At 36.2% G+C, this 26,876-nt stretch overlaps 1 protein-coding gene across 1 annotated transcript in view; it reads right to left on the bottom strand.

Annotated features, from left to right (window-relative positions):
* Nucleotides 1-25,089, bottom strand: part of CNIH3 (cornichon family AMPA receptor auxiliary protein 3) — a 331,985-nt gene extending 306,896 nt beyond the window's left edge. Inside the window, exon 1 of the mRNA XM_053712787.1 lies at nucleotides 25,009-25,089. Within this exon, the coding sequence (XP_053568762.1) occupies nucleotides 25,009-25,089 (81 nt within the window). The remainder of the gene's footprint in view (nucleotides 1-25,008) is intronic.
* Between the last annotated feature and the right edge of the window lie 1,787 nt (nucleotides 25,090-26,876).

The following is a 26,876-nucleotide window of genomic DNA, read 5'->3' as shown; positions in this document are numbered from 1 at the left end:
GTTATCAAATTTCTAACAGATACGCTCGCCACTATTCCGGCCCAGTGTACCTGGTTTTCAATACACCACCCTGGAGGCCGCGGCTTCCATAGGAATCAATGGGAGTCTGAAAGTAGCGAAAGCTTATGTTCGATGCTGCCAAATATCTGATTGATTTCTATGGTAGAATAAAAGTTACATTTACACCTAACACCCTAACATAAGCCCCGAGTCTAAACACCCCAAATCTGCCGCCCCAACATCGCCACCACCTACATAATGTTATTAACCCTTATCTTGCCGCTCCCGGACCCCGCCGTCACCAAAATGAATGTATTAACCCCTATCCCGCCACTCCCGGACCACGCAACACCTAATTAAATGTATTTACCCCATCCTGCTGCTCCTGGAGCCCACCACAACTCTAGTAAAGTTATTAACCGCTATCCCGCCACTCCCGGACCCCTCCGCAACTAAATAAATGTATTAACCCCTAAACCCCTGGCCTCCCACATCACTACCACTTACTAAACCTATTAACCCCTAAACTGCCAGCCCCCCACATCGCCATAAACAAAATTAAGCTAACCCCAAAACCTAACAACCCGCTAACTTTACATTAAAAGTACAACATCCCTATCTTATAATAAATTTAAACTTACCTTTAGAATTAAAATAAACTATATTAAACTATTGATTAACCTACCCTAACTATCATACTAAAATTACATTAAACTAACAATTAAATTAACTATATTACATATTTAAAAACCTAACCCTACTCAAATTATTTAACTCTACTATTAAAAATTACTAAGTTACAAAAAAATAACAACTAAGTTACACAAAATAAAAAACACTAAGTTACACAAAATAAAAAACACTAAGTTACACAAAATAATAAATAAATGATCAAATATTTAAACTAATTACACCTAATCTAATAGCCCTATCAAAATAAAAAAAAGCCCCTCCAAAATAAAAAAAAACCTAGTCTACAATAAACTACCAATGGCCCTTTAAAGGGCCTTTTGTGGGGCATTGCCCCAAAGAAATTAGCTCTTTTACCTGTAAAATAAAATACAAACACCCCCCCAACAGTAAAACCCACCAGCCACACAACCAACCCCCCCAAAAAAAACCTATCTAAAAAACCTAAGCTCCTAATTAACCTTAAAAGGGCATTTAGCTCTTCTTCAGCCCAAAGTCCCTAACCTAAAAATAAAACCCACCCAATAAACCCTAAGAAAACCTAACACTAACCCCCGAAGATCCACTTAAAGTTTTCGAAGACCGGACATCCATCCTCATCCAAGCGGCAGAAGTCCTCAGCGAAGCCAGCCGAAGTCTTCATCCAAGCCAGCAGAAGTCTTCATCCAGACGGCATTTTCTATCTTCATCCATCCGGCGTGGAGCGGGTCCATCTTTAAGACATCCGGCACAGAGCATCCTCTACTTACGATGAATCTTGAAGAATGAAGCTTCCCTTTAAATGACATCATCCAAGATGGCGTCCCTTACATTCCGATTGGCTGATAGAATTCTATCAGCCAATTGGAATTAAGGGGGGAAAATCCTATTGGCTGTTGCAATCAGCCAATAGGATTGAACTTTCATCCTATTGGCTGATCCAATCAGCCAATAGGATTGAGCTCACGTCCTATTGGCTGATTGGAATAGCCAATAGAATGCAAGCTCAATCCTATTGGATGAGAATGGATTAGGTGTAATTAGTTTAAATATTTTTTTATTTTGTGTAACAGTGTTTTTTATTTTGTGTAACTTAGTTGTTATTTTTTGGTAACAGTAATTTTTAATAGTAGATTTAAATATTTAATATAGTTAATTTAATTGTTAGTTTAATGTAATTGTAGGATAGTTAGGGTAGGTTAATTAGTAGTTTAATATAGTTTAATTTAATTCTAAAGGTAAGTTTTAGTTTATTATAAGATAGGGATGAGTTAATATTTAATGTAAAGTTAGCGGATTGTTAGGTTTAGGGGTTAATAGCTTAATTTAGTTTATGGCGATGTGGGGGGCTGGCGGTTTAGCGGTTAATTGGTTTAGTAAGTGGTAGTGATGTGGGAGTCCAGGGGTTTAGGGGTTAATACATTTATTTAGTTGCGGAGGGGTCCGGGAATGGGGGGATAGTGTTTAATAACTTTATTAGAGTTGCGGCGGGGTCTGGGAGCGGCGGGATGGAGGTTAATAACTTTATTTAGTTGCGGCGGGGTCAGGGAGCGTCGGGGAAGGGGTTAAACATTTTAGTATAGTGGCAGTATTTAGTGACAGGATATAAATAAAGTTGGGAAAAAGCTGAATAGTAGTGAGATCGATGACTGTTAATTAACAACAGTCTGCTGCTCATCGTCCCGTACTTAGTGCGCAACTTTTTGACAGCTTTTTTTATAAATATAGAGAGCGTATTCAGGCCCATGGCCGCGATGTTAGGCGAGCGTATTGGTGCCGTTGAAAGCAGCATAGTTGATGGCTTGATAGATAGGCCTCTAAGAGTTCAATTAAAGGGATAGTCTAGTCAAGATTAAAGGGACACTGAACCCACATTTTTTCTGTTGTGATTCAGATAGAGCATGCAATTTTAAGCAACCTTCTAATTTACTCCTATTATCAATTTTTCTTTGTTCTCTTGCTATCCTTATTTGAAAAAGAAGGCATCTAAGCTAAGGAGCTAGCAAATTGTTGGTTTAGACCATGGACAGAACTTGTTTATTGGTATTGTCCAATCAGCGAGGACAACCCAGGTTGTTCACCAAAAATGGGCCGGCATCTAAACTTACATTCTTGCTTTTCAAATAAAGATACCAAGAGAATGAAAACAATTGATAATAGGAATAAATTAGAAAGTTGCTTAAAATTGCATGCTCTATCTGAATCACAAAAGAAAATATTTGGTTTCAGTGTCCCTTTAATCTTTCATGATTCAGATAGAGCATGCAATTTTATGCAACTTTATAATTTACTGCTATCAATTTTACTTCGTTCTCTTGGTATCTTTATTTGAAAATGCAAGAATATAAGCTTAGCAGCCAGCCCATTTTTGGGACTGGGTAGTGCTTGATAATTAGTGGCTACATTTAGACACCAATCAGCAAGTGCTTTGGTAATATTAGTAAATTAGAAAGTTGCTGAAAATTGCATGCTCTATATGAATCATGAAAGTTTAATTTTGACTAGACTATCTCTTTAAAACTTTTTCCCCCAACAAAGTCAGGATACTTCTTTAACACCTAACACTAAACTAGTAAAGGAAAATTATAAATCCATCATCCCCAGACTGAAAAAAAATGCAGTATGTGCAGTTACACTGCACTGCAAGAAAAAACAGCACAGCAAGCTGACAGAGACACACGCCACTGCGCTAATCAGAAACAGATGTAAAAGTGATTAATAAAATTCACTTACACTACCACCTTCCTTTGCAAAGTTAAAGGTCTACTCCAGAATTTGTATTATTCATTCCCCAGTTTTGCATATACAACACAGTTATATTAATATACTTTTTACCTCTGTGATTACCTTGTATCTAAGCCTCTGCAGGCTGCCCCCTTATTTCAGTTATTTTGACAGACTTGTACACGGGGTTTTGGGAGTAGCCAATCAGTGCTGACTCCTAGGTAACTGCACTGGAGTGAGCACAGTGTTATCTATATGACACACAGAGATAAGAGGTGGCCTTCACGGGCTTAGAATTTAGCATATGAGCCTACCTAGGTTTAGCTTTCAACAAAGAATACCAAGAACAAAGTAGATTGGAAAGTATTTTAAAATTGCATGCCCTATCTGAATCATGAAAGTTTAATTTTGACTAGACTATTCCTTTATTGGTGGATTGGAGAAGACTGTTTGGCATTAGTGCCTGACTTGCTGGCCCTCACATCAATCATTTAGTAATGCTCTGTCAGGACTGGACAGGGGAGGTTGTACACATGAATGGTCAGACCCCCTGTACATCACTGGAAACAAATGAGCTGATTTGACAAACAATCTCAGCTCCTTCCCCCTTTCCTGTGTTCTCTGCCCCTTTTTTTTTTGGTGTGGAAGGTGCCAAATGAAAACCAAACTTATGCGACTAATAAACATAAAAAATGTTGTTACACTGCCATTTCATTGCAATTTCTATTTATCTCTTGTTATGCAGATGAATGGAAAATGGGACAAAATTCAGACGAAAGCACGTGTTTAATAATTTGGCATAATTTATTGTAAAACACTATGTGTCACTAATGCTGCTGATTGGGTCAGAGGCAGTTTTCATTCAAGTTAACTATGTGTTTAACCTCATTGTGCGGGTTAAACACATAGAGCTGCAGCGTCACTAGTGACAAAATTAGATGCTTCAACTGATTAGACCATGTAGTTGTATAACTATAACTGCCCTTTAATCAAAATATATGGCACTACTGTTGTTTATACAAATGCCACACACCTAGAACCACATATATTGCACTATCTTAGACAGGGCAAGAATGACCTAGTTGCAGAGAAGATAATTACTGTGTGTAGCAGTGTGGTGTGTGATTTCAGCCTATAAACAGCTTGGGGGTAATGCAGCCCCTGCTGAAGTACTACAAACATCTTAAATGGTTTATGCACAAACAGTGTATGATCTGGGTAAGTCAGAGTGAAAATAAAAGAGCACCGGAAGGCCACATCATGTTTCATTTGGCCCAAGTTGAACGACTTTGCAGTAGATTATCCGTACAAATCTTCGGCACCGCCAGTGACATTACTTCCTATACAGCTAAACTGATGTGTGTGCAAACTGACAAACGGAGCAGTATTGAGTGCGCTCAGTTAAGTGTAATGATGTCACACAGTCACATGCATCAGCAAGCAAGCATAGTGCTCAGAGCAATATTACTGAAAACATGTAAGGGGAAGTGAATATGATCCATGTTCAGTATGATCTGTTAAGAAACTGTGACCCCAAATGCATAATATTGGTGACTCATTTTTCTCAGATGAAAGGAATACTCTGAGATATATATATGCTGTATATAAATGTTAAAAGCATATAAAAGTTTTGTTACTTATGTACATTAAGCTGGCCAATTGTTTAGGTTCAGCTAAATGAAGTTAGAGGACCATTAAACTTGTTATTTCAACAATGTATAAAATGTTTCATTATTGCAATATACATTCATTATTTATTTTGCAGGCTGTAAAATACATATACAATTTTTGCTTGTTTGACTTTCTCCCAGGGAGGATCGGGTTAATACTTTTAGGCAATTTATGTGAGCTTTTGTTTACTTTTCCCTCCCTCCTTAAGCTTCTATAATGTCAAATGCTTTTAAAATATCAGTTTTGCATTAACAATCATGATAGGCAAATTATTATTTGCAATAGTAACCAAGTTGAATCAATGCTTAACCACCTTAAAGGTACACAAGATTTTTCTTTGCATAAATGTTTTGTAGATGATCCATTTATATAGCCCATCTGGTAGTGTTTTTATAAAAATGTATAGTTTTGCTTATTTTTTTAAGAACATTGTGCTGATTTTCATACTCCTAACCAAACCCAACAGTGTCAAATGTATACGTGTGTTTACAGACTCCTGCTGGCTCCATTTATGTTATGTCTTTTCTTATGCAGGAAGGGGGAGGTGGGGAGTATCTGCTCTTTTTGTTTACCCTGCCCCTTTCAGTGGGTGTCCTAGACCAGGGGTCACCAACCTTTTGGACCTCAGGGACCACTAAACTCACAATTTTGAATCCTGTGGACCACTGACACGCACACATACTGTAAATAACTAGTATAACCATAGCTAAGTTTACATTATGTATATATTTACACATTTTTAAGAAGTTAGGAATTATTTAAAACTACTTATGGTCATGGACAGACATTGGAGTCATAAATTAAGCTTATATAATAAAGCTCTTAATATGGATGTGAGCTAACCACGACTGATGTTACTGGCAATTACTATAATACTGGTAGGATATGGCTGATCTGCTGGATGGCAATTACTATAATACTGGTGGGATATGGCTGATCTGCTGGATGGCAATTAGAATTGAGGTGAAATGGCTTTGTGAACAGGAAAATTATTAGAATGAAAAATAATATTTAATTTTAAAAAATGGAGGGGAGGAAGACAAACAGTGATGTAAGTCCATCTGAAGGAATTAGGAAAACTACTACAGAGACAGGTAAAGGGAAGAAAATAAATAAAATATTAGAGAATTTTTTTTTTTATACTTTAATTCCACTATCTCAATCCAAGACTATACCAACATATGCTTGCTTTAGAATGAATGGAGGAGTTAAAAATACAATCTAGCTACGCAAGTTGTGCAGTACTACGCAACGTGCGTAGGGAGATTGTAACTTAACTCCTTCTCCGTTGGTTTTCACTGATGTCCAGCAAGACACAGTAGGGAGTTGCAGCACAACGGGGGTGCCACCATCAGAGGAGATTAATTCCTGCTTGATGGTGTCAAGGACCACCAACATCTTCTCGTGAACCACCAGTGGTCCACAGACCACTGGTTGGCGACCACTGTCCTAGACTACCTCATCAACAGTGCTAAACTGGGAGCTTCTAAGTCATTTTTTAAAAGGTTCTATACTGGATTTTTACATCAGTATCTGTGCATATTCTTCTTTATAGTAGTTTTTATTGCATGCAGTTATATGAAAATTGGTGTATACTGTCCCTGTAAGGGAATACAAGAGGGCAACACTTCCACAGTCTGCACATGTACAAACAGAGTTTGTGCTGTATTTTAATATTAGTTTGTGATTGGTTATTAGTAGTTATTTGGTTCTAGGGGACAGGGAAATCAGTTAAATGAATAAACATAAAACAATATACTTATTTGACAAAACACAGCTGCAGTTTTCATTGCAAAATTATTCTTATATATAAAGGTTCTTAATCATGTAGTTTACAATTTGTGTTTAATGTCCCTTTAATAAAGAATACATTTAGAAATAAAGACCCTGTTACAATTAAACATCTTCTATGTGTATGGAAATCTTATTTTAAATGGTTATTAAATATCTCCTGCATTCATATAAAAATTATACTGGTTCCACATTCGCTAGTGTGAACAAAAAGCAAAATTCTGTAACTTCGGTTTTCTTCAAAATGCTGTAAATCAAATAGTTGGTTTAGGAAAATATTAGAATTTTGAAGAAAACCTAGGTTACGGAATTTTGCTTTATGGTCTCTCAAGTAAAGGTTATATAATGCTCCTTTACATAAATTATCATTTAACATCAGTGCTGACAGCCATATTTTCTGGCTCATGCTGCATAATTATTTATGTAAATTTATGTTAATAACACAGGCAATAATTTTAGACTTGTAGCAAAGGTGACAGCCCCACTGAACATGATCGGTAGAATACAACATAGTGTGATTTGTTCCAGTCTGCCATGGTATCTTCAGCAGTAATTCCCTATGATAACATCAGCCAAATGTTATGAAACTAATTCTTTCCAGCACCCTGGCAGGTAATCACTGCTCTGAATTATTCGCGTTTGACTATTCAGCCGATATATAGCTGCACCTGCTACACATTTTTTTGTAAATATTTAATGAGAATGTGAGATGGTGTCTGAGACTTTGAAATATTATCCTTATTGAGTACTTAAAAACTGTATCCAACCATCACATCACTCATTTTCTAGCAATAAAAGACCTTCTGTAGTTTATAAAATAAACACTTTCAAAGACACTGTAGGCCAGGGTTCTTCAAACCATGTTTGTTTACTGGGTTGTGACTTGTGTTTGTGGTGTGTTGTTTGAGAGTGTATTTTCAGACCAGGCATAAAAATAGGGTGGCAAAGGTACGTGGTATCATGGTACTGGGTCTTGGGGGGAAAAAAGTTTAAAGAACATTGCTCTAGGCAATATAGCAAGGGATGTGATATAATGTATTCAGATAGTGAAAAATGTGTCCAACACACAATTTTGTATTTCTGGATTAAGTGAAATAAAATATTTTTTCAACAGTTTGCTTAAATTACTCTATTTCACAAAAGTGGAGTTTAAGTTTTAATATTTATTTACATTCATAACTTTTGGGCCTTTTAGTTAAAGGTCATTAAATTATGGCATTTCAGTATATTTTATTTAAGATCTTAGATTTTTTGTTTTTGAAAACATAAAGATTTATGTTTAAGTCCTGGATAAAGCTATTCTTTGTTTTTATACTTGTGGAGCCATGTTATTTAAAGGGACAGTTCACCCAAAAATGTTCTCCCCTTTAAATTGTTCCCAATGATCCCTTTTACCTGCTAGGGTATATGAAATTGTTTACAAGTAGCTAATTTGCCCTTATTTTGGCATTAGAAATAGCTAATGTAGCCTGTGGTATCCCCACCTATACTGAAAGTTTCTATACTGAAGACTAGGCTATTGACAAGCCTATGTAACCACAGCCAGCAGAAGAAATTACACTCCCACTGGGGTGCATGATAGATAACCCCTTTATTCCCAGCAGTGCAGGGGTTAATCAGGTAGCTTGTAAGGTTAATTTTAGCTTTAGTGTAGAGATTACCCTCCCACCTGACACTTCCCACCCCCTGATCCCTACCTGATCCCTCTCAAACAGCTCTCTTCCCTCCCCCACCCCCCAATGGTCACCCCGTCTTAATTTTTAACAAAAAATAATAATTCTAAATTCTGCAGTCTAGGCAATATAGCTGTGGAAATTGTTCTTATCAACCAATGAGCAACTAGTGTCAATCATGTGCAAATGGACATGCATCTCTTATAAGCTTCAATATACATTTTAAACAACTTTAACTTAACCTTTTAAATGCAAAAAATGCATGCACATATAACAGAACACTAGTTAAAGGGACATAAAAACCAAAAAATGTATTTCATGATTCTGATTTATTTCTACTATCAAATTTCCTTTGTTTTCTTGTGATCCTTTGTTGATAAGTAGGAAGGTATGGTCAGGAGTGTGCACGTGTCTGCAGCACTATATGAAAGCAGTTTTGCAACAACATTATACATTAGCAAGAGCACTAGATGGCAGCACTATTTATTATCATGTAGTGCTCCAGAAATGTGCAAGCTACCTATTTAGATATCTCCTTAACAAAGAAAAACAGGAGAACCAAGCAAATTTGATAATGGAAGGAAATTAGAAACTTTTTAAAAATTGTTTTCTCTATCTGAATCATAAAAGAAAATTTTGGGGTTTTATGTCCCTTTAAAGGGATACTGAACCAATTTTTTTCCTTTCATGATTTAAATAGAGCATGCAATTTTAAGCAACTTTTTAATTTGGGGTCAGTATCCCTTTAAGCACATTAATAAATATTTCCTGCCTTAAAAATTGCTATGTTAAAGTGAACTTGGCAATAGAGTTCTAGATCTAGAAGAACAAATAGAAGAAACCCATAAGTTTTCAGACACTGCAGCTATGGCGCTACAACATCAACACACAGCTATAGAGCAACTACAATGCCAAATGGAGGGTCTGGACAAAATTTAAGGATTCGTGGGGTCCCAGAAAAAATATTACCACAACAACTGTCTTCATAGCTCCAAAATCTGTTTAAATGCCTCTTGGAAGATTAAACAGATCCTATCAGTTTGGACAGAGCCCTCAGGCCGAAAACTTTCTATCTCAGCACCTCCAATGGACGTTGTCCTCTGTTGCCATAGGTTTCCGATAAAGAAAGAATACTACAGGCCACCAGGAAAAAATCTCCTATTTATTTTGGAGAAGATGCACTCCAAATTTATGCAGATTTAAGTCCAATAACACTGGAAAAATGCAGGGAAATGAGATTTCTAACACTACACCTCCAAGATCTGGGAATACATTACAGGTGGGGATTCCCATTCACTCTAAAAGTTGTTAAAGAAGATAAAACCTACGTTTACAAAGGTCCTGATGAGCTGGAACACTTTTGTAAACAACTGAGCATTACTCAACCATGCTTGCCCAAGTTAACAGACAGTTCTGACGAACAACTCCAACAGAAAAAATCTGCTCCTAAGCCACAAAGATCAGAATGTTCAACAATAGCAAAAAGGAGGAAAAATGCTTCTAACCAACCACCTACAGCCCCTTCAACATTGTCTGATCCGCCCTGAGGTCTTCCTACCCATTGGACTGTCTGACTGAGGAAAAGAGCCAATGAAAGTGTAACTGTTACTTGTCCTTTGTGTCTCCTAAGAGACATAACCTGATCTGACATAATCGTTTAGCTTAACATTATATATAATAAGAACCTATTTAGAGTTGACTTGACAGGCATTGACATCTGCCTTTATCCCCCCCCCCACCCTTATACTTACCTTCCATTCTTAAGATGGGAAGAGACCCCCTCTTTAGGAAGTTATTATTTAAAGAAATCTTATAAATGGTTACTATTTTGTATTTTATGTTTTGTTACTTGAAAGTCACATAATATTTACTCTCCTCAGGTTACTATCAAGGAGACATCTTCCTCTCCTCCTCCTTATTCACCATCTACTTGATGCAGCACTACCAACATATCTCTGGGCCGGGGGACCTAATCGACCATCTCAAATCCTCAGCAATCAGGTAAGACTAACCTTTCACACAGGACTGGACTTACTCAGACACAAACATGACTGTCCCTAAAATACAAATAATATCCCAAAATGCAAAAGGACTTAATTCCCCCACCAAACGCTCAGTAGCGCTGAGAAATTTTGCCACATACACAAACTCTATAATATTTATTTAAGAAACACTCTTCATGTCTAGTGCAGAACCAAAATCCTCTTCCCGAGATTATCCGGTGGGGTTCCACAACTCATTCAGCTCTAAAAGAAGAGTGGTGAGCATGCTTTTTCATAAAAATCTACATTTCCAATTGCTAAACAAAGTATCCGATACTGAAGGAAGAATATTAATTTTAACAGGCCTCCTCTTCAACAGACCAATTACGTTAGTTAACGTATACGCACCTCATAGCAACAGACATAGGTTCTTCCAGTGTTTGCTCTCCCTAGTAGCAGAACATAGGAAGGGGACTCTAATTGTAGGTGGAGACCTCAATGTCACACTGAACTCTGCCCTGGATACCTATACAGGTTCTATGCCACCGCGTTCCAGATTGCCAAATACAGTTTTTTCATGTTTAGACCAATTAGGACTAATAGACGTGTGGAGGATCCAACATCCGGAGCAATGTAACTTTACATTTTACTCTCACCCCTGGTCAATTTATAGCTAAATTGATTATGTTTTTATAGATAGAAACCATTTATCATTAATAAAAGATTCAGACATACACTCCACAGCTTGGTCCGACCACTCAGCAACTAGTATTTCCTTGAACTGGCCAGATATATTTGTTTTTCCTTACTCCACTACCCCCTGACTCATGAAGCACTACACAAATTCTTAACAGAATATTTCCAAATCAATAACGTAACTGAAACACACCCAGGTACCATATGGGAGGCCCATAAGGCCATAATTAGGGGGGAATGCATCAAACATAAGGCCTATCTAAAAAAAATTATAACTCCCACATTTAAGTTTTAACAACCCAACTAAACCAAGTGGAAATACAACACAAAAATTCACTTGGTAACCTCACCCTCTTCGCTCAAGTAACTAAGCTCAGGAAAGAAATAAACTCGGTCTTAATGAAAGAAGCTCAAAGAAAGTCCCTAACCCTCAAAAAAAACATTTTTCTTCGAGGGAAACAGAGCTGGCCCATGGATCGCGAGACTACTAAGATCTTAAATCCCAAATTAACAAACTGTTTACCCCAGAAAACCAAGCTTTATATGACAGTAAAGAAATAGCGAATCATTTTGGTAAATACTATTCGGAATCATATAATCTCCATTCTAACAAGAGCCCAGATCAGATATCGCGTATGCAAAAATACTTTAGGGGAGCTGAAATTCAGACCCCAATGAGGGAAGAGATAGATTCACCCATATCAATACAGGAGATTCTTTTGGCCATTTCGAACTTACCCTCAGGGAAAAGTCCAGAACCTGACGGATTTACCGATGCGTACTACAAAAAATATAAAATCATTTTAGCACCACACCTAAAACACTTGTTTGACACTTTAGGCGAAGGACACCCATTATCTCGGGAAATGCAGTTAGCACATGTTTTGGTAATTCTAAAACCCAACAAAACCCCTACTGACCCAAAAAATTACAGGCCTATCTCACTGTTAAATACGGACTTAAAAATCCTAGGCAAAATCTTAGCCAAAAGATTGAACAAGGTCCTTCAAGAAATAGTCCACACAGACCAAGTAGGTTTTGTACCCCATAGGGAAGCTAGGGACAATACCATAAGAGCATTAACCCTGATGACATATGCCAAACATAATAACATTCCAGCAGTCTTCTTGGCGATAGATGCCGAGAAGGCTTTCGACCGCTTAAACTGATAATTCCTTAGAGAAACTCTAACAATGATAGGAATCGGGCCTAACATGCTCTAGAGAATTTAAAGCTAATGGCATGCTTTCTAGCCCTTTCAATATTAACAACGGGACGAGGCAGGGATGCCCCTTATCCTCACTGTTGTTCATTCTTACAATGGAAGTCCTTGCAGCACATGTAAGAAAAAAACAAATGATAAAAGGTATAGAAATAGGCCCACACAACTTTAAAATAGCCTTATATGCTGATGATGTTCTATTCACGATTAGCGACCCCCTCAATCTGTCAAAGAAATAATGATAGAACTGAACATATTTGGAAAATACTCTAACTTTTTAGTTAATCCCACTAAATTGGAAACTTTAAATATCTCCCTACCATCACATGCATTTCGTACACTCTCAACAGTATGCCCACTAAATACCCAGGTGAACACCCTAAAGTATTTGGGGATCCACATTTCCCCAGACCCTAAAATCTTATTTAACAGCAATTATAATTCCCTCCTACAAAGGGTACAACATGAGCTAAACACATGGACGAAAAAGCCTATCTCTTGGTGGGGACGCACACAATGCATTAAAATGACTACCCTACCAAGAATACTCTATATTCTTCAAGCTCTCCCTACACCGTTACCCAAAAGGTACTCAGTCCAATTACAAAAACTTATAAATACCTTTATTTGGGGCAAAAGCAAGCCTAGAATAAACAGGAACACCATGTATAGGTCGACAGCTAACGGAGGACTGGGCCTCCCTAATATATCCATATACCTAGAAGCCATTATATTACAGAGGGTACTAGACTGGCATAGATCAACAGAACACAAAGCATGGATAGCCATTGATTCCTATATTCTAAAGGTCCCATCGGTTGGGGCATTGTGCTGGATTCTTCGACCCCCCACAGTGTCAAACACTAGAGATCCATAATCATTTTTTTTATTCATGGGATACAATTGTAGCTCAGAAAAGATACATATCAGATCTCCACTTTTCCCCATTCCAACCAATGTGGAACTTACAGGCGGTCTAGATATGAATTTCCACATCTCATCGATAAGTCACCCCATAAAATAGATTTCCTTAGGGATCTAACCCCTTTTGAAAAAACATGTGCCACAAACTCACCAATACCACACTCCCTCTCAAAGATGTGAATTCTACTACAAACACAACACAAAACTGAATTACCAAAATATAAAACAAAATAGCAGGAAGAGCTCGGAATCTGTTTAGACACTAAAGAATGGGAGAATATATTCCTTAAAGGGACACTGTACCCAATTTTTTTCTTTTGTAATTCAGAAAGAGCATGCAATTTTAAGCAACTTTCTAATTTACTCCTATTATCAATTTTTCTTCATTCTCTTGCTATCATTATTTGAAAAAGAAGGCATCTAAGCCTTTTTTTGGTTTCAGTACTCTGGACAGCACTTTTTTATTGGTGGATAAATTTATCCACCAATCAGCAAGGACAACCCAGGTTGTTCACCAAAAATGGGCCGGCATCTAAACTTACATTCTTACATTTCAAATAAAGATACCAAGAGAATGAAGAAAATTTGATAATAGGAGTAAATTAGAAAGTTGCTTAAAATGTCATGCTCAATTTGAATCACGAAAGAAATTTTTTGGGTACAGTGTCCCTTTAACACAAAAAGATCATCAACTTCTCCTAAACTGTTAGAACTTAACTATAAGGTTCTAAGGAGGTGGTACTTAACCCCCGTTTGCTTACATGACGGCCAGTGAAAAATGTTGGAGAGGTTGTGACACCAGAGGCCGCTATGGACACATGTGGTGGGATTGTAGAAAATTAAAACAACTTTGTCAATTTTTAGAAAACCTCCTACGTAAAATATTAAACAATGACTTCATACTTCACCCAGCATAGCCCTACTAAATAAACTACCAAAAATCCCATGTAGATTAAGATGACAACTTCTCCAAACAGGACTGAACGGAGCGAAGGCTTTAAAAGCTCTCAAATGGAAAACCCAAGACTCACTAACAGGTCAAATGTGGATAGAAAAATTAACAGAATTATTGACATTAGAAGAATATGGATATTTGAAACGACAGAAACTTAATTTTTTCCATGATATGAAATTTCTCTGGGAAGACTCCCTAAATTCCCCTCCCCCAAATCCAGACACTAGTCGTGACAGGACAGAAACAGACAATTCCTGATAGCTGAGAATGGTCACCCGGACCCGGAGATGTTTATTACTTTTTCACAAAATTGTGAGTCGGGATCATACACGTCATACAGTGTTGTATTTAACCAACTGTTTTCATCCAATGAGTTGCCAGGAGGAACAGTTTTACTAATACTTTATAGACGGTGGTAGAGATCTCTATACAAATTTAAACGAAAGTGACTAAAGGTAGTTTCCAGTAAAATATACAACCAGTTTTATTTATTTAGTTAGTTGTGTTTGTATTAGATTAGTTAGTATAAACCATCATAACAAAAACCCCCATCCTTATTATGAGTACCATATGATTTCCTGTACATCATAGAAACCGTCTGTCTATGACAATGCTTTTATGTATGTAATTTCATCTCCTACACAATAAAAGATGGTATTATAAAAAAAATAAAAATTGTTATGTTAGAAAAAAAAAAGTTTATTTTGGTTTTAAATCTAACCGAAAGTACAGCTGGGACTTAAAGGGACACTAAAATTAAAATAAAACTCTTATGATTCAGGCAAAGACACAATTTAAAAAAATAATTAAATTTCCTTATATTATCAAAGTGTGCAGAATATTTTTATATGCACACTTTCTGGTGCACCAACTACTACTGAGCAATCATGTGCAAGAGTTCACAGTATATATGTATATGTGTAATTGGCTGAAGGCTGTCATGTGATCAAGTGACAAGGAAAATTTAAATAACAAATTTGTCAGATAAAAAATTACTACTCTTTTTAAATTTAGACTAAGTGCCCAAATCTCTAAAGCTCTCTGGCCTGGTGAGATTCTATACAATGCCTTGTCAGTATTATGTAGTCCCTCAGGAATTGATTTAAAGGCAATTTTTACCTTGGTAACTGTGTATCTCATTAAAGGGACAGTGTACTCAAGAATTTTTATTGTTTAAATTATATTAAAATATTTTTCACCTCTGTGATTACCTTGTATATAAGCCTCTGCAGACTGCCCCCTTATTGTAGTTATTTTGACAGACTTGCATTTTAGCCAATCAGTGCCCTCTCATAAGTAACTCCACGAGTGGGAGCACAATGTTATCTATATTGCACACATGAACCAATATAGATAACAAAAAACTGTCAAACACATTGAGATAAAAGGCAGCCTTCAGGGGCTTAGAAATTAGCATATGAGCCTACCAGGTTTAGCTTTCGACTAAGAATACCAAGAGATCAAAGCAAGTAAATTGGAAAGTTGTTTAAAATGACATGCCCTATCTGAATCATGAAAGTTTAATTTTGACTTGACTGTTTCTTTAAGGGGAGTTCACTTATATGCTTTATTGTTAAGGTTAGACATTTACTTTACAATAGTGTTCAGTAAAATAAGGTGATCATTTCTATCTATGTCTGTACGTTTTTGAGAATCTGGATGCTTTCTTGGTCTTCTTTGTTGAAAAACATACAAAGGTGGGCTCAGGAGCAGAAATGCACCACTGGTAGCTACACACATATGCTTCTTGTCATTGTCTCACCAGATGTGATCAGCTATCTCTGAAAAGTGCATTCATGCTCTGATGCTGCCTTTTATCTATGTGTTTAACACATATAGCATTTATATGCAAGCCATAGTGGTATAACTAATTGGTGGATTTTCTTTTTACACATCCCTTTAATGTATATTTTCTCACTGGCTGATAAGCCAATCTCTCGCTGCTTTATTGGTAGACAGTGATAATGTACAGGAACATCTATTTTAAAAAAAATACCTTATTATCCCCCCATCTGGGGGCGTTTTTGTAAAAATGTATATTTTTGCTTATTATTAAATAACATTTTGCTGATTTTCAGACTCCTAACCAAGCCCCAACATTTTAGATGAATACAGATTTATACAGACTTCAGACTGCTGTTTGTATAATGGGTCTTTCATATGCAGGGGAGGGGGGAGTCTGCTCTCAGCCTCTTTCAATTGGTGCCCCAGCCTAACCTCAGCAACAGTGCTAAATTGGGAGCTTCTAAAAGGTTTTATACTGGATTTTTTTATCAGTGTCTGTGCATATTATTATTTATAGTAGTGTCTATTACATGCCGTTATATGAAAATTGGTGTATACTGTCCCTTTAAAGGTAAATTTGATAACATAAGTAAATTTTTAAAATTGTATGCTCTGTCTGAATAATGAAAAGGGAAATACATAAAACAATATGTCTGATACATTTAGATACATTAGATACATAAAAACAATATGTCAGATACATTTAGATACATTAGATACATAAAAACAATAAGTCAGATACATTTAGATACATTAGATACATAAAAACAATATGTCAGATACATTTAGATACACAAAAAGTAAAGCTAAAATTAGTATTTAGAAGCATTAACATCTTATTCTCAGATATAAATCCCATTAATAGAAGAATGAAGCTTTTTCCCAGACACAGCAGTGATTGATGGTGCAAAACAACAGCTGGAAACGTGACACAGCACAGAGGGAGACCAAAGGACTTGGCAGAAATATTTTATTAATATTGGGACGCAAAATGATGTAATTAGTGCTCACTTAATAACTATTTAAGGCTTTTGTTAACTAACTGCCACCTACACAGCAATGTTACACTACAGAGTGAATGTTATATTAGAAAACAGGCAAGCGATACAAACAATATTATGGAATGTGTAATAGAAGTGGAATTGTTAGATTTAAATTTGCAATGCAATGACCTCTGGATTAGAAATGAATCAGTTAACCTCAGGATGTGGTCCTGCTGTATAAAAAAAGGGATCAGTTTGCCTTTTTATAGGGAACTATGCTATGAAATGGCCTCTGTATTAGAAATACAGGCAGTAGAATGACCTCTGTATTAGAAATTGATCAATAAGTGTCAGTTATATAAGCTATGGATTGGCCTCTTTATTAGAAATTGATCAATTAACCGCAACATGTGACCCCAGGTTGTAGAATAACCTCTGACTTAGAAATAGTGAACCTAGGCTATGGAATACCTTAATATACACAATTAACCAATCAGTTTATATACAGGAACTCAGACTATATCTCTGTATTAAAGGGGCAGTAAATACCTCGTAATAACAAGATTTTTCTGCACTCTTGCAATAGATTAACATAGTGAGTGAGTTAGAGGCATTAAGACTTTGTTAGCTGCAAATGTGTTTAACCATTTAAATATGCATGAAGAGCTAGAGTCCTCTTTGTCATGCAGGGGACCTCGGATCAAATGCTGTTTTTGGCGATCACCCGCACTACAGGCTGGTGATCATTGGTGGCCTAGTGGGAGGCACTCGCAGGTTTCATGGGAATGCTGGTGATGTCACAAAGGGGCTGAATCAGGGCCTCTCATTTGAAAGAGAATCATGTGCTCTTTCAAATAACGGTGGTCTTGGAGCAGTACCACCACAGATGGGGATTTGCTTGGCAATGGGTTATTGTATGTGCAATAAAACAATAAGGTATGTGTAGAGACCCCTAATAAAATGTATTTTCTAGTAGAAAAGTCCCTCTCTTGAAAAAATAAATGAATTTTGACTGTATACTCAGGTGATCACTGGTAACAACATAGAAAGGTGATCAGTATGGTAATATTGAACACCTTGCAAGAAAACAAAAGTTTTTTTTTTCTGTACTGGGCTGCTCTAATCTATATTATAACCCCCAAAAGCCTATATGGGCCCCTAGTTCACATGTGGCTCCCCATAATGACAATTTAGTAAGGAGATCACAGTAACAGCAGGTGTCATCTGACCATTTTAACTATTATTTACTGAAATCTAAGCAAAAATTATTCTTTCATTTTTTTTTTACAGTTTTTCCTGCAGCTATAGCACATGCCATGAATTATAAATATAATAATGGAATATTGTGATATACTATATACTTTTTATGGGTCACTTACTGAAATTTGACTAACTGTAGTTTAAAAAGTAGGTAGCACAACAAAGCTCAAAATTGGCTCAGCATTGGGGTGTAAAAAAGGCTTAGCTGTGAAAGGGTTAATATCCAAACTTAACCAACCACCTGTTTATTTGTAGGAGGCAATCTGATCTTGTTAGCGGAGTAGAAGAGGTTAACCCCAGTCATTATGTTAGTATCATTACCATTGTTTTACATATGACTTTGTGTTTAACCCTTGCAAAGACATAATATAGATAAATTACGCTGCAGAGCAGCAATGCACAACTGGGTCCTAGCTAAACACATTGGGTGAGCCAATGACAAGAGTCATATGTGTGTAGTCACCAGTCACCATTATTTCATTACTGTTCCTGAGCCTACCTAGGTATGCTTTTCAACAAATTATTCAAAGAGAACAAAGTACATTTGATAATAGAAATAAACTGAAAAGTCTTTTAAATTGTATGTTCTATATGAATCATGGAGGGTGAATTGTGTATTTCATGTCCTTATAAATTACAGAAAGGGGGGTAAATAAATAATAAAACTATATTGCAAAGTTGTTTTACGAACAAAACATTTTATATTACACTCTTAAAGTGTTTACTGTCTCTTTAATAACACACCAGTTACAACACAGAAACCCGGGATAAGGAACAACTTCATCAGACAGAAACAAATCCGTCTCTGTAGGCGAAAATCTACTCTAAATGATGCTCGTCCTAAAAGCACAGACCGTTCAGTCCATACTGAACAATGAAAAAGCATAAATCTATTTAAAAAAAAAAAGCCAAAGTAGATTAAAAGTTCCTGCTAGAAATGGGTAATTTAGATTAATATTTAAACATAATCTTCTGTACAATGACACAGAGGTATGGATTTTCTGCAATGTTGTTTGCAGCTAAATGGAAAGGGTACATCAAGTTTAAAAGGAAAGTTTTCATCTAAAAAAAAATGTCCCCTTTAATCTGTTCACAATGATTCATTTTACCTGCTGGAGTGTATTTAATTGTTTACAAACAGCTCCTTTACATTTATTTCAGTAATTGAAATAGCTAAATTTGCCTGTGGTATCCTAAAAGCTGTGTAAATATAGCCAGCAGAATCAATTACACTCCAAGTGGGAGGTAGGTGAGATGGTAGGCAAGATAAGTAATAAAATGTTAACTTCCAATTGTTCTCTCTAAGTATTGGGATTTGGTATACAGAGATAGGCATTTGTGTGTAGAAAACGTGATAACATAATGAGATCTGCAAGTTCAACCCATTTTGATGGGTTGTGGTGTCAAAGAACAAAACCAGCCATTCCTTTTACAGAATTGAACCTAAAGAAGCAATTCCTTATATGTTTTAATGCTTGATATATATACACTGATATAACAAGTCATTGAAAACGATTTAACAATATATTGCCCTTTTAATGCTATATATTTTAAAAATGTATGAACCAATCAGATGTACAGCCACCATATGTAAGTGCAGAGCTGTGAGTGTGCTCCTGGCTGCTTGTTTCCTCTAGGAGAGCAACTGGAAAATGTGTCAGTTTGTGTACATAGCAACAGAAAGGGCCGAACAGTGTTGTAGGAGGTGAAACTATACATATACAATCAGCACAGAAGTCACATGAACTTACAAAAGGCAGCATTGGATTGTATTTGGCAGTCAAAAGCATTTAACTATAGACAGTGTTTAGAAGCTTCCTCTATTCATAATGCTTTACTGCAGTACATTAGTCTAATACCATCCAGGATAGGCTGATTAAGCTCAGACGTACACTATGGTCTACAAGGGTTTCATCAGAAGAGCTGTAGCTATATCTCAATAAGGCAAGCTGGGAACAGAAGATCCTCAAAGGTCATTTGCATTGAGCTAAGGAAGAGAAATTGTCTTTTTTTATTATTATATTTATTGGACTTAAAGTGATGCATTAAAACTAATACATCATTTACAGATTTATTAACATATTCTAGAACCAATTGTCCTTTGTATATACTTTTATAACTGGACTGGGTTCAAATCAAATTCTGCTATATTTATTTCACTCTCCCTGAGGATTCTGCCAGGTTGGTGTGCTTCAAACAGGTTAACAGAAATCTGTGGCTAACCACAAAGAGACAGAGAGAGTATTTTTTAACAGAGGTACAGATGCAGATAGTGATTCAGTATCCCCTGAGGAGGTATATGTTAATGTGAAGAAATTGGGCACTTACCAGCTACATTAAACTCTGCTTTTTTTTTAAGCAAAACTTGTGTTTTTTACTCATGAGAAAAATTGTATTCTACTTGTTATTGGATGCTGGTCGCCCAGGAACCATATAAGGCTCTGGGAAGCTCAGCATTCTATGAAATGCAAACAATGTAATATATTATATAAAACACCTGACCTGCGAGTCCTAATCACATCCTTCCATATTGATAGTGGATTTAAAGGGCCACTGGTTTAAATGCTGGCACATCTAGCATATCTGGATATGCTTCACATGAACGTGCCCAGTAGAAGTTCGCACTGAAAACAGTAATAGAGTAATTGGAAGCAATTTACAAGTATATTGTAAAAGTCTTTCTCAACTCCAGTCCACAAGTACCCCTGAAGGTTAGATTTAAAGGGATATTCTATAGATATCTATAGACCCAGGAGAGTTTACTTTGGAACTTTGCATTCATATTTTCTGGACTAACATTACCAAACAATAGTTATAAGCGGGGCACTTTCTGGAGGCCTGTTGTTATGGGTGGGGCTGTGACAGAAAGGGGGTGTAGCCTTGCAGTCCATGAGAGAAGTCAGGGAGCAGACTTTAACTATATCCCGTCTTTGCAGGGGTTAAGCACAAAGTTGCATGCAACCAATAGTCCAATAGTGCATGCTGTAACACATTAGAACATTTTCTTTTTGTATATGTAATGGAACTGTATATATTTTAATAGTGACAAAACTGTTGTGGGGAAAAAAAATACTAGGGGTGGTAAATTTTAAAGTAAAAAAGATTTTACAAGACACATTAAAAGGACAGTAAAATTGAAATTAAACTTTAATGATTCAGATAGGGCATGTAATTTTAAACAACTTTCCAATTTACCTTTATTATAAAATTTGCTTTGTTCTCTTTGTATCCTTTGTTGACGTATAAACCTAGGTAGACTGGTAGGAGCTTAGGAGCATGCATGTGTCTATGGCAGCTGTATTTGCAACTCTTTACAGTCAATTTAAGTTTCATTTAAATCAGAATATCTATCGTTCCATCTACTCCCCACCAACCATTATCTAAACTGACACATCAAAATTGCAACTTCACAGGCTTACCCCTAATTTTACTCATATTACAAGTCGCAATTGCGATTTGTGCTTTGGTTAAAACCATTTCTAAAAAGCTGGCGTTAACCAAAGAGCAACCTTAAAAAAAAAACACATAAAAAAATACATTGAACAGCACCTTAACACTTATATTAACACTGATAGACATTAGAAATACATTATTTTATTGCATTAAAAAGTTATAAGGGTCAAAGTTATGACATAGGGGATCCATTGGGGCACATTTATTAATATTTCTATCTCTTAAAATATATATGTATACTAATGTGTATAGCTGTATAAATATACACATAAACCTATATAAATATATATGTATACGAATGTGTGTGTATATATATATATATATATATATATATATATATATATATATATATAAATATACACATAAACCCATATAAATACATAAATATATATGTATACAAATGTGTATATATGTATAAATATTCACATAAACCCATATAAATACATATATATATATGTATACGAATGTGTATATATATATGTATAAATATTCACATAAACCCATATAAATACATAAATATATATGTATATGAATGTGTATTATATGTATAAATATTCACATAAACCCATAAAAATACATAAATATATATGTATACGAATGTGTATATATGTATAAATATACACATAAACCCATATAAATACATAAATATATATGTATATACGATTGTGAATATATGTATAAATATACACATAAACCCATATAAATACATAAATATATATGTATACAAATGTGTATATATATATAAATATACACATAAACCCATATAAATACAAAAATATATATTATTATTATTATCATTTATTTGTATAGCGCCGCCAAATTCCGTTGTGATTGGGATTACACGAGATGGGGTTGTGTTGCTGTCCGCATGAAAATTATGCTCCTTTGAACTCTATGAGTACGTGTCAGCGATTCCGAATGGCGTGCACCACAGTAATCGTGAAAAAATAACTTTTAACCAAAAGTGAGGACCACTCACGTAAAAAAAAAAAAAAACAGAGCAAAGATTACGGGTTTGCAGAAGCACAAAGTTGCCCTCCATATGTATTCTAGCCCTTAGTAAGGTGTTCTGCCTCCTGTGATAGGCTTATTTTCCCATGTATAAGCTACTGTCAAGGGAAACAGAGATGGCATTCAGCATTTCTACTATTCCATGTCTTTGCATATCTAGTATATCTTATTTTACTTATTATTTTTACTTTTTGTCTCTTTAAATGTTGGTTGGTCCCTTAGTCATGCTGTCTGTAGTTTAATTAAGTAAAGGATGCTTGCAGTGTTTAGTTTACTGTTATATATCAAAAATGAACTAATCAGTAACTTCAATAGGGTCACAAAACATATTCCTAATACAGGAGCTCATGCAAATGATAATAAATAGTGAACAATAGAAAACCGATCCCGTAGCAGTCTGGTCCAATGAGATCACATGATTTAACACAGAGTTATTTAACACATTTTTAGAAGTATATTGATGAATATACAAACCTTTACTTATATACAGTATATCTATATCTATCTATCTATCTATCTATCTATCTATCTATCTATATATATATATATATATATATATATATATATATATATATATATATATATATATATATAATACAAATGAACAATTTTTTAGTCAGAGGAACACAAAACTACATAAGCGCAAAAATACATAACTTGCATTAGCACAAATAGGGTAACAAGAGTGATAGCTGCAGAGGTGCTTTATGTGATGCAAATGGAGAGAGGAAGAGGTAAAAAACACAATTGTCAGAGATAAATGATGAGGTGTCAAGCAAAATAAATAATTTTACTATGCGTAGTTAAACATTATGTGGAGACTACAGGGTTAATATTAAACAATTCAGCAGATTTATAACTACAAACACCCAGTAACATGAAATAAATCTCTAATACATTAGTTTGTGCATTCTGGTCTATAGCTTTATGTGTTTAGAAATTGCCACTATAGATGCAAAATAAGGTTTTCCAGTCTGATCATAAGAAGCTTACTGGTGACTATTTATATAATACTGCATGTTATTAGTTATTAGTTCCATATTGGTTTCAAGATTTCTACAGTGGAAAATGCTTCAGTCTGTTTTACATTGTTTGTACTTTTTTATTATTAAACCTCAATAAAAAAATATATCTATCTATCACGTGTCTTACAGGAATAAATAGGATGTTCTTTTTTATCTCTAGATCCATAGGAAATGCCAGGGGACAAAATACCAGGCTACAAAGACAAATGTCACTTATGTCCTGGGGCTTCTCAGTGAAACCCAGGAGTAAGTTCAGCTGTGTGCTCCTCCTTCTTGATTAAAGGAATGAGGAGAGCAAATGGTTAATATAGGTAGTGTATACAAGGTGTTTGTGCACAACAAATACTATTATAGAACATAAGAACATATTTGCCACATTTTATACATTTTCCCTATGCTCTTTATCACTTAACTGCTTGTCATTAATGACCCTCCCTTGCTACAAGACAGTTACTGAGTAATGAATAAAAAGAAATATTTTCTTAATTGAAATTAATTCTCACCTTGAACCACATAAAGGTCATTCGTGTAAACTCAAGCAAGAAATCTGCCCTTGAACAAATACATTTGAGCAAGTAAACTGTAACTAATCAATAGTGTCCTTTAAATAAGAACAAAAGGTGATATGTATTCTACTAGAAGCCATACACTATATATGATCATATCTTGGGACGCCTAATGCCCATCAATCATCTGCTGTGACCCCTTTGCGAACAAATGGCACACTGCCAATCATGTGCCCCTACCCTCTACTATATCTTTGCAAATCCTGCCCTACCATAAAACCCAATATCTTACATCTCTGTTCTAGCAACATTTAAAAAATATCCTGTCTCAGATTTTCCTACTTATAAATAATTTAACATTTTCACTGTATGACTAAATCCAAATAATGAGCACAGTGCCTCATTCCCTACTTTATTCAAATCACATCCCAAATAACCACTTTATGCCAGTTTAATCTTGTGCCAGTCATCTTACCTGAACCCTTTGCCTAGTTTGAAATCATGACTTAGCAGCTGGATGCCAAAGAATGCGCAATAGCTCCTTCTTGCATCCAAGGGGTTAAGCAACCAGATGCCCGACCCCTCACCCTTACCCCCTACACCATCAATTCCCCAAGTGCTTGCCCTGCCACTCCACACTCCCTGTAATCTTGTGCCACACACATCACACCTACTTACATGCCAGATTGCGAAGAAGATGAGAGCTGCACAGAGGACCAGGGATAACATGTAGCAGAAGGCAGCGAATGTGAATGCCATTGTCACCAGGGGAGGACAATAAGCTCCAAGCAGAGGAGACACAGCTCGGCTAGAGAGAGGGAAGTGGCTTTGTAGAGTTTAGGAACTGCCCCACATCTCCTCTTCATGCGCTGCACCTGCTGCCAGGCTCCTCAGGCTCCATCTAGAGAAGTGGCTGGGGCTGTCATTGTTCTTGGGAATCCATTCTAGGGGTCCTTGTGCCCATAATGAATCAGCTGCTGTACTGGGGAAGATTCAGCACTGGATCAACTCCTCACAACTTTTCCCCCATAATTATCCTCAATAGACAAATAGGTTCTCAGACAGTCCCTACTCCAGAACCAATGGGGCTTCTGTCTTTTTCTAATTGAGAATTATTACCTGGACCTGTACAGTACAATGAGAGGAGAATACTGACTGTGATTCATTCATTTCAGGGACTCACTTTAAACAGAAATGAGGAGGGGAAAAGCTCAGCCTTGCCCAGTAAATAGTGGGGGGAGTTAAGCCTGGCACAATGAGAACTAAAACGCTCAGCCTGGCACATTAAGAAGGGAGAGGGTTTAGCGTGGCATACTGTGGAATTAGACACAAAAGAGGAGAGTGAGTACGGGTATGAAGGGTGATCTCTAAGAAAACTTAGCCTGGAGCAGTGAGGAGGGGGAGCTCAGACGATCAATGGTAAGGACTCTGGAGCAATGTGTAGAGGGAGAGCTACACTGTACAAGCAGAAAGCAGCGAGAGTGTAATGAACGAAAATCGCCAGAAGGGGGAGATAACATGAACAAAACTAACCGACCTAGTGGAGAAGCTCACCTGGGCAGTGAGGATGGTGCTTACCTGGCAGACACATCTCCCCGGGCAGCGGTAGGAACAGGCTGCCAGTGCTAGGAGGGAACCAACCTGGATGATGCGAGATGGTTTAGGATTTTCTTCTTACGCAGACACAGGCTATGCTGAGAATAAAGAGCTCATAGTATTAATAAGCACAGCCACCTGCATGAGATCATTTGTTTTCTGTTTCAACCAACACTGAGACATTTGCAGCTGTAACTGTAAGTGACTGTGGGAGCATCTGTAACAGTCTGTTTCTTCATTGCTGTGTGTGTCCTTTTTACTATAGGAGATTGTACAGAATATCACTAAATAAATGTGATTCAGTTCCCTATGCCTTGTATGTGTCTGTGTATATTTACTGTAGGAGATTGTACAGAATATCACCAAATAAATGTGATTCAGTTCCCTATGCCTTGTATGTGTCTGTGTATATTTACTGTAGGAGATTGTACAGAATATCACTAAATAAATGTGATTCAGTTCCCTATGCCCTGTATGTGTCTGTGTATATTTACTATAGGAGATTGTACAGAATATCACTAAATAAATGTGATTCAGTTCCCTATGCCCTGTATGTGTCTGTGTATATTTACTACAGGAGATTGTACAGAATATCACCAAATAAATGTGATTCAGTTCCCTATGCCCTGTATGTGTCTGTGTATATTTACTATAGGAGATTGTACAGAATATCACTAAATAATTGTGATTCAGTTCCCTATGCCCTGTATGTGTCTGTGTATATTTACTGTAGGAGATTGTACAGAATATCACTAAATAATTGTGATTCAGTTCCCTATGCCCTGTATGTGTCTGTGTATATTTACTATAGGAGATTGTACAGAATATCACTAAATAAATGTGATTCAGTTCCCTATGCCTTGTATGTGTCTGTGTATATTTACTATAGGAGATTGTACAGAATATCACTAAATAAATGTGATTCAGTTCCCTATGCCTTGTATGTGTCT

The sequence above is a fragment of the Bombina bombina genome, chromosome 4 (assembly GCF_027579735.1).
Source record: "Bombina bombina isolate aBomBom1 chromosome 4, aBomBom1.pri, whole genome shotgun sequence".
Classification (NCBI taxonomy): domain Eukaryota; kingdom Metazoa; phylum Chordata; class Amphibia; order Anura; family Bombinatoridae; genus Bombina; species Bombina bombina.
Note: the sequence above shows the minus strand (reverse complement) of the source record. Positions and strands in the feature narration are given on the sequence as shown.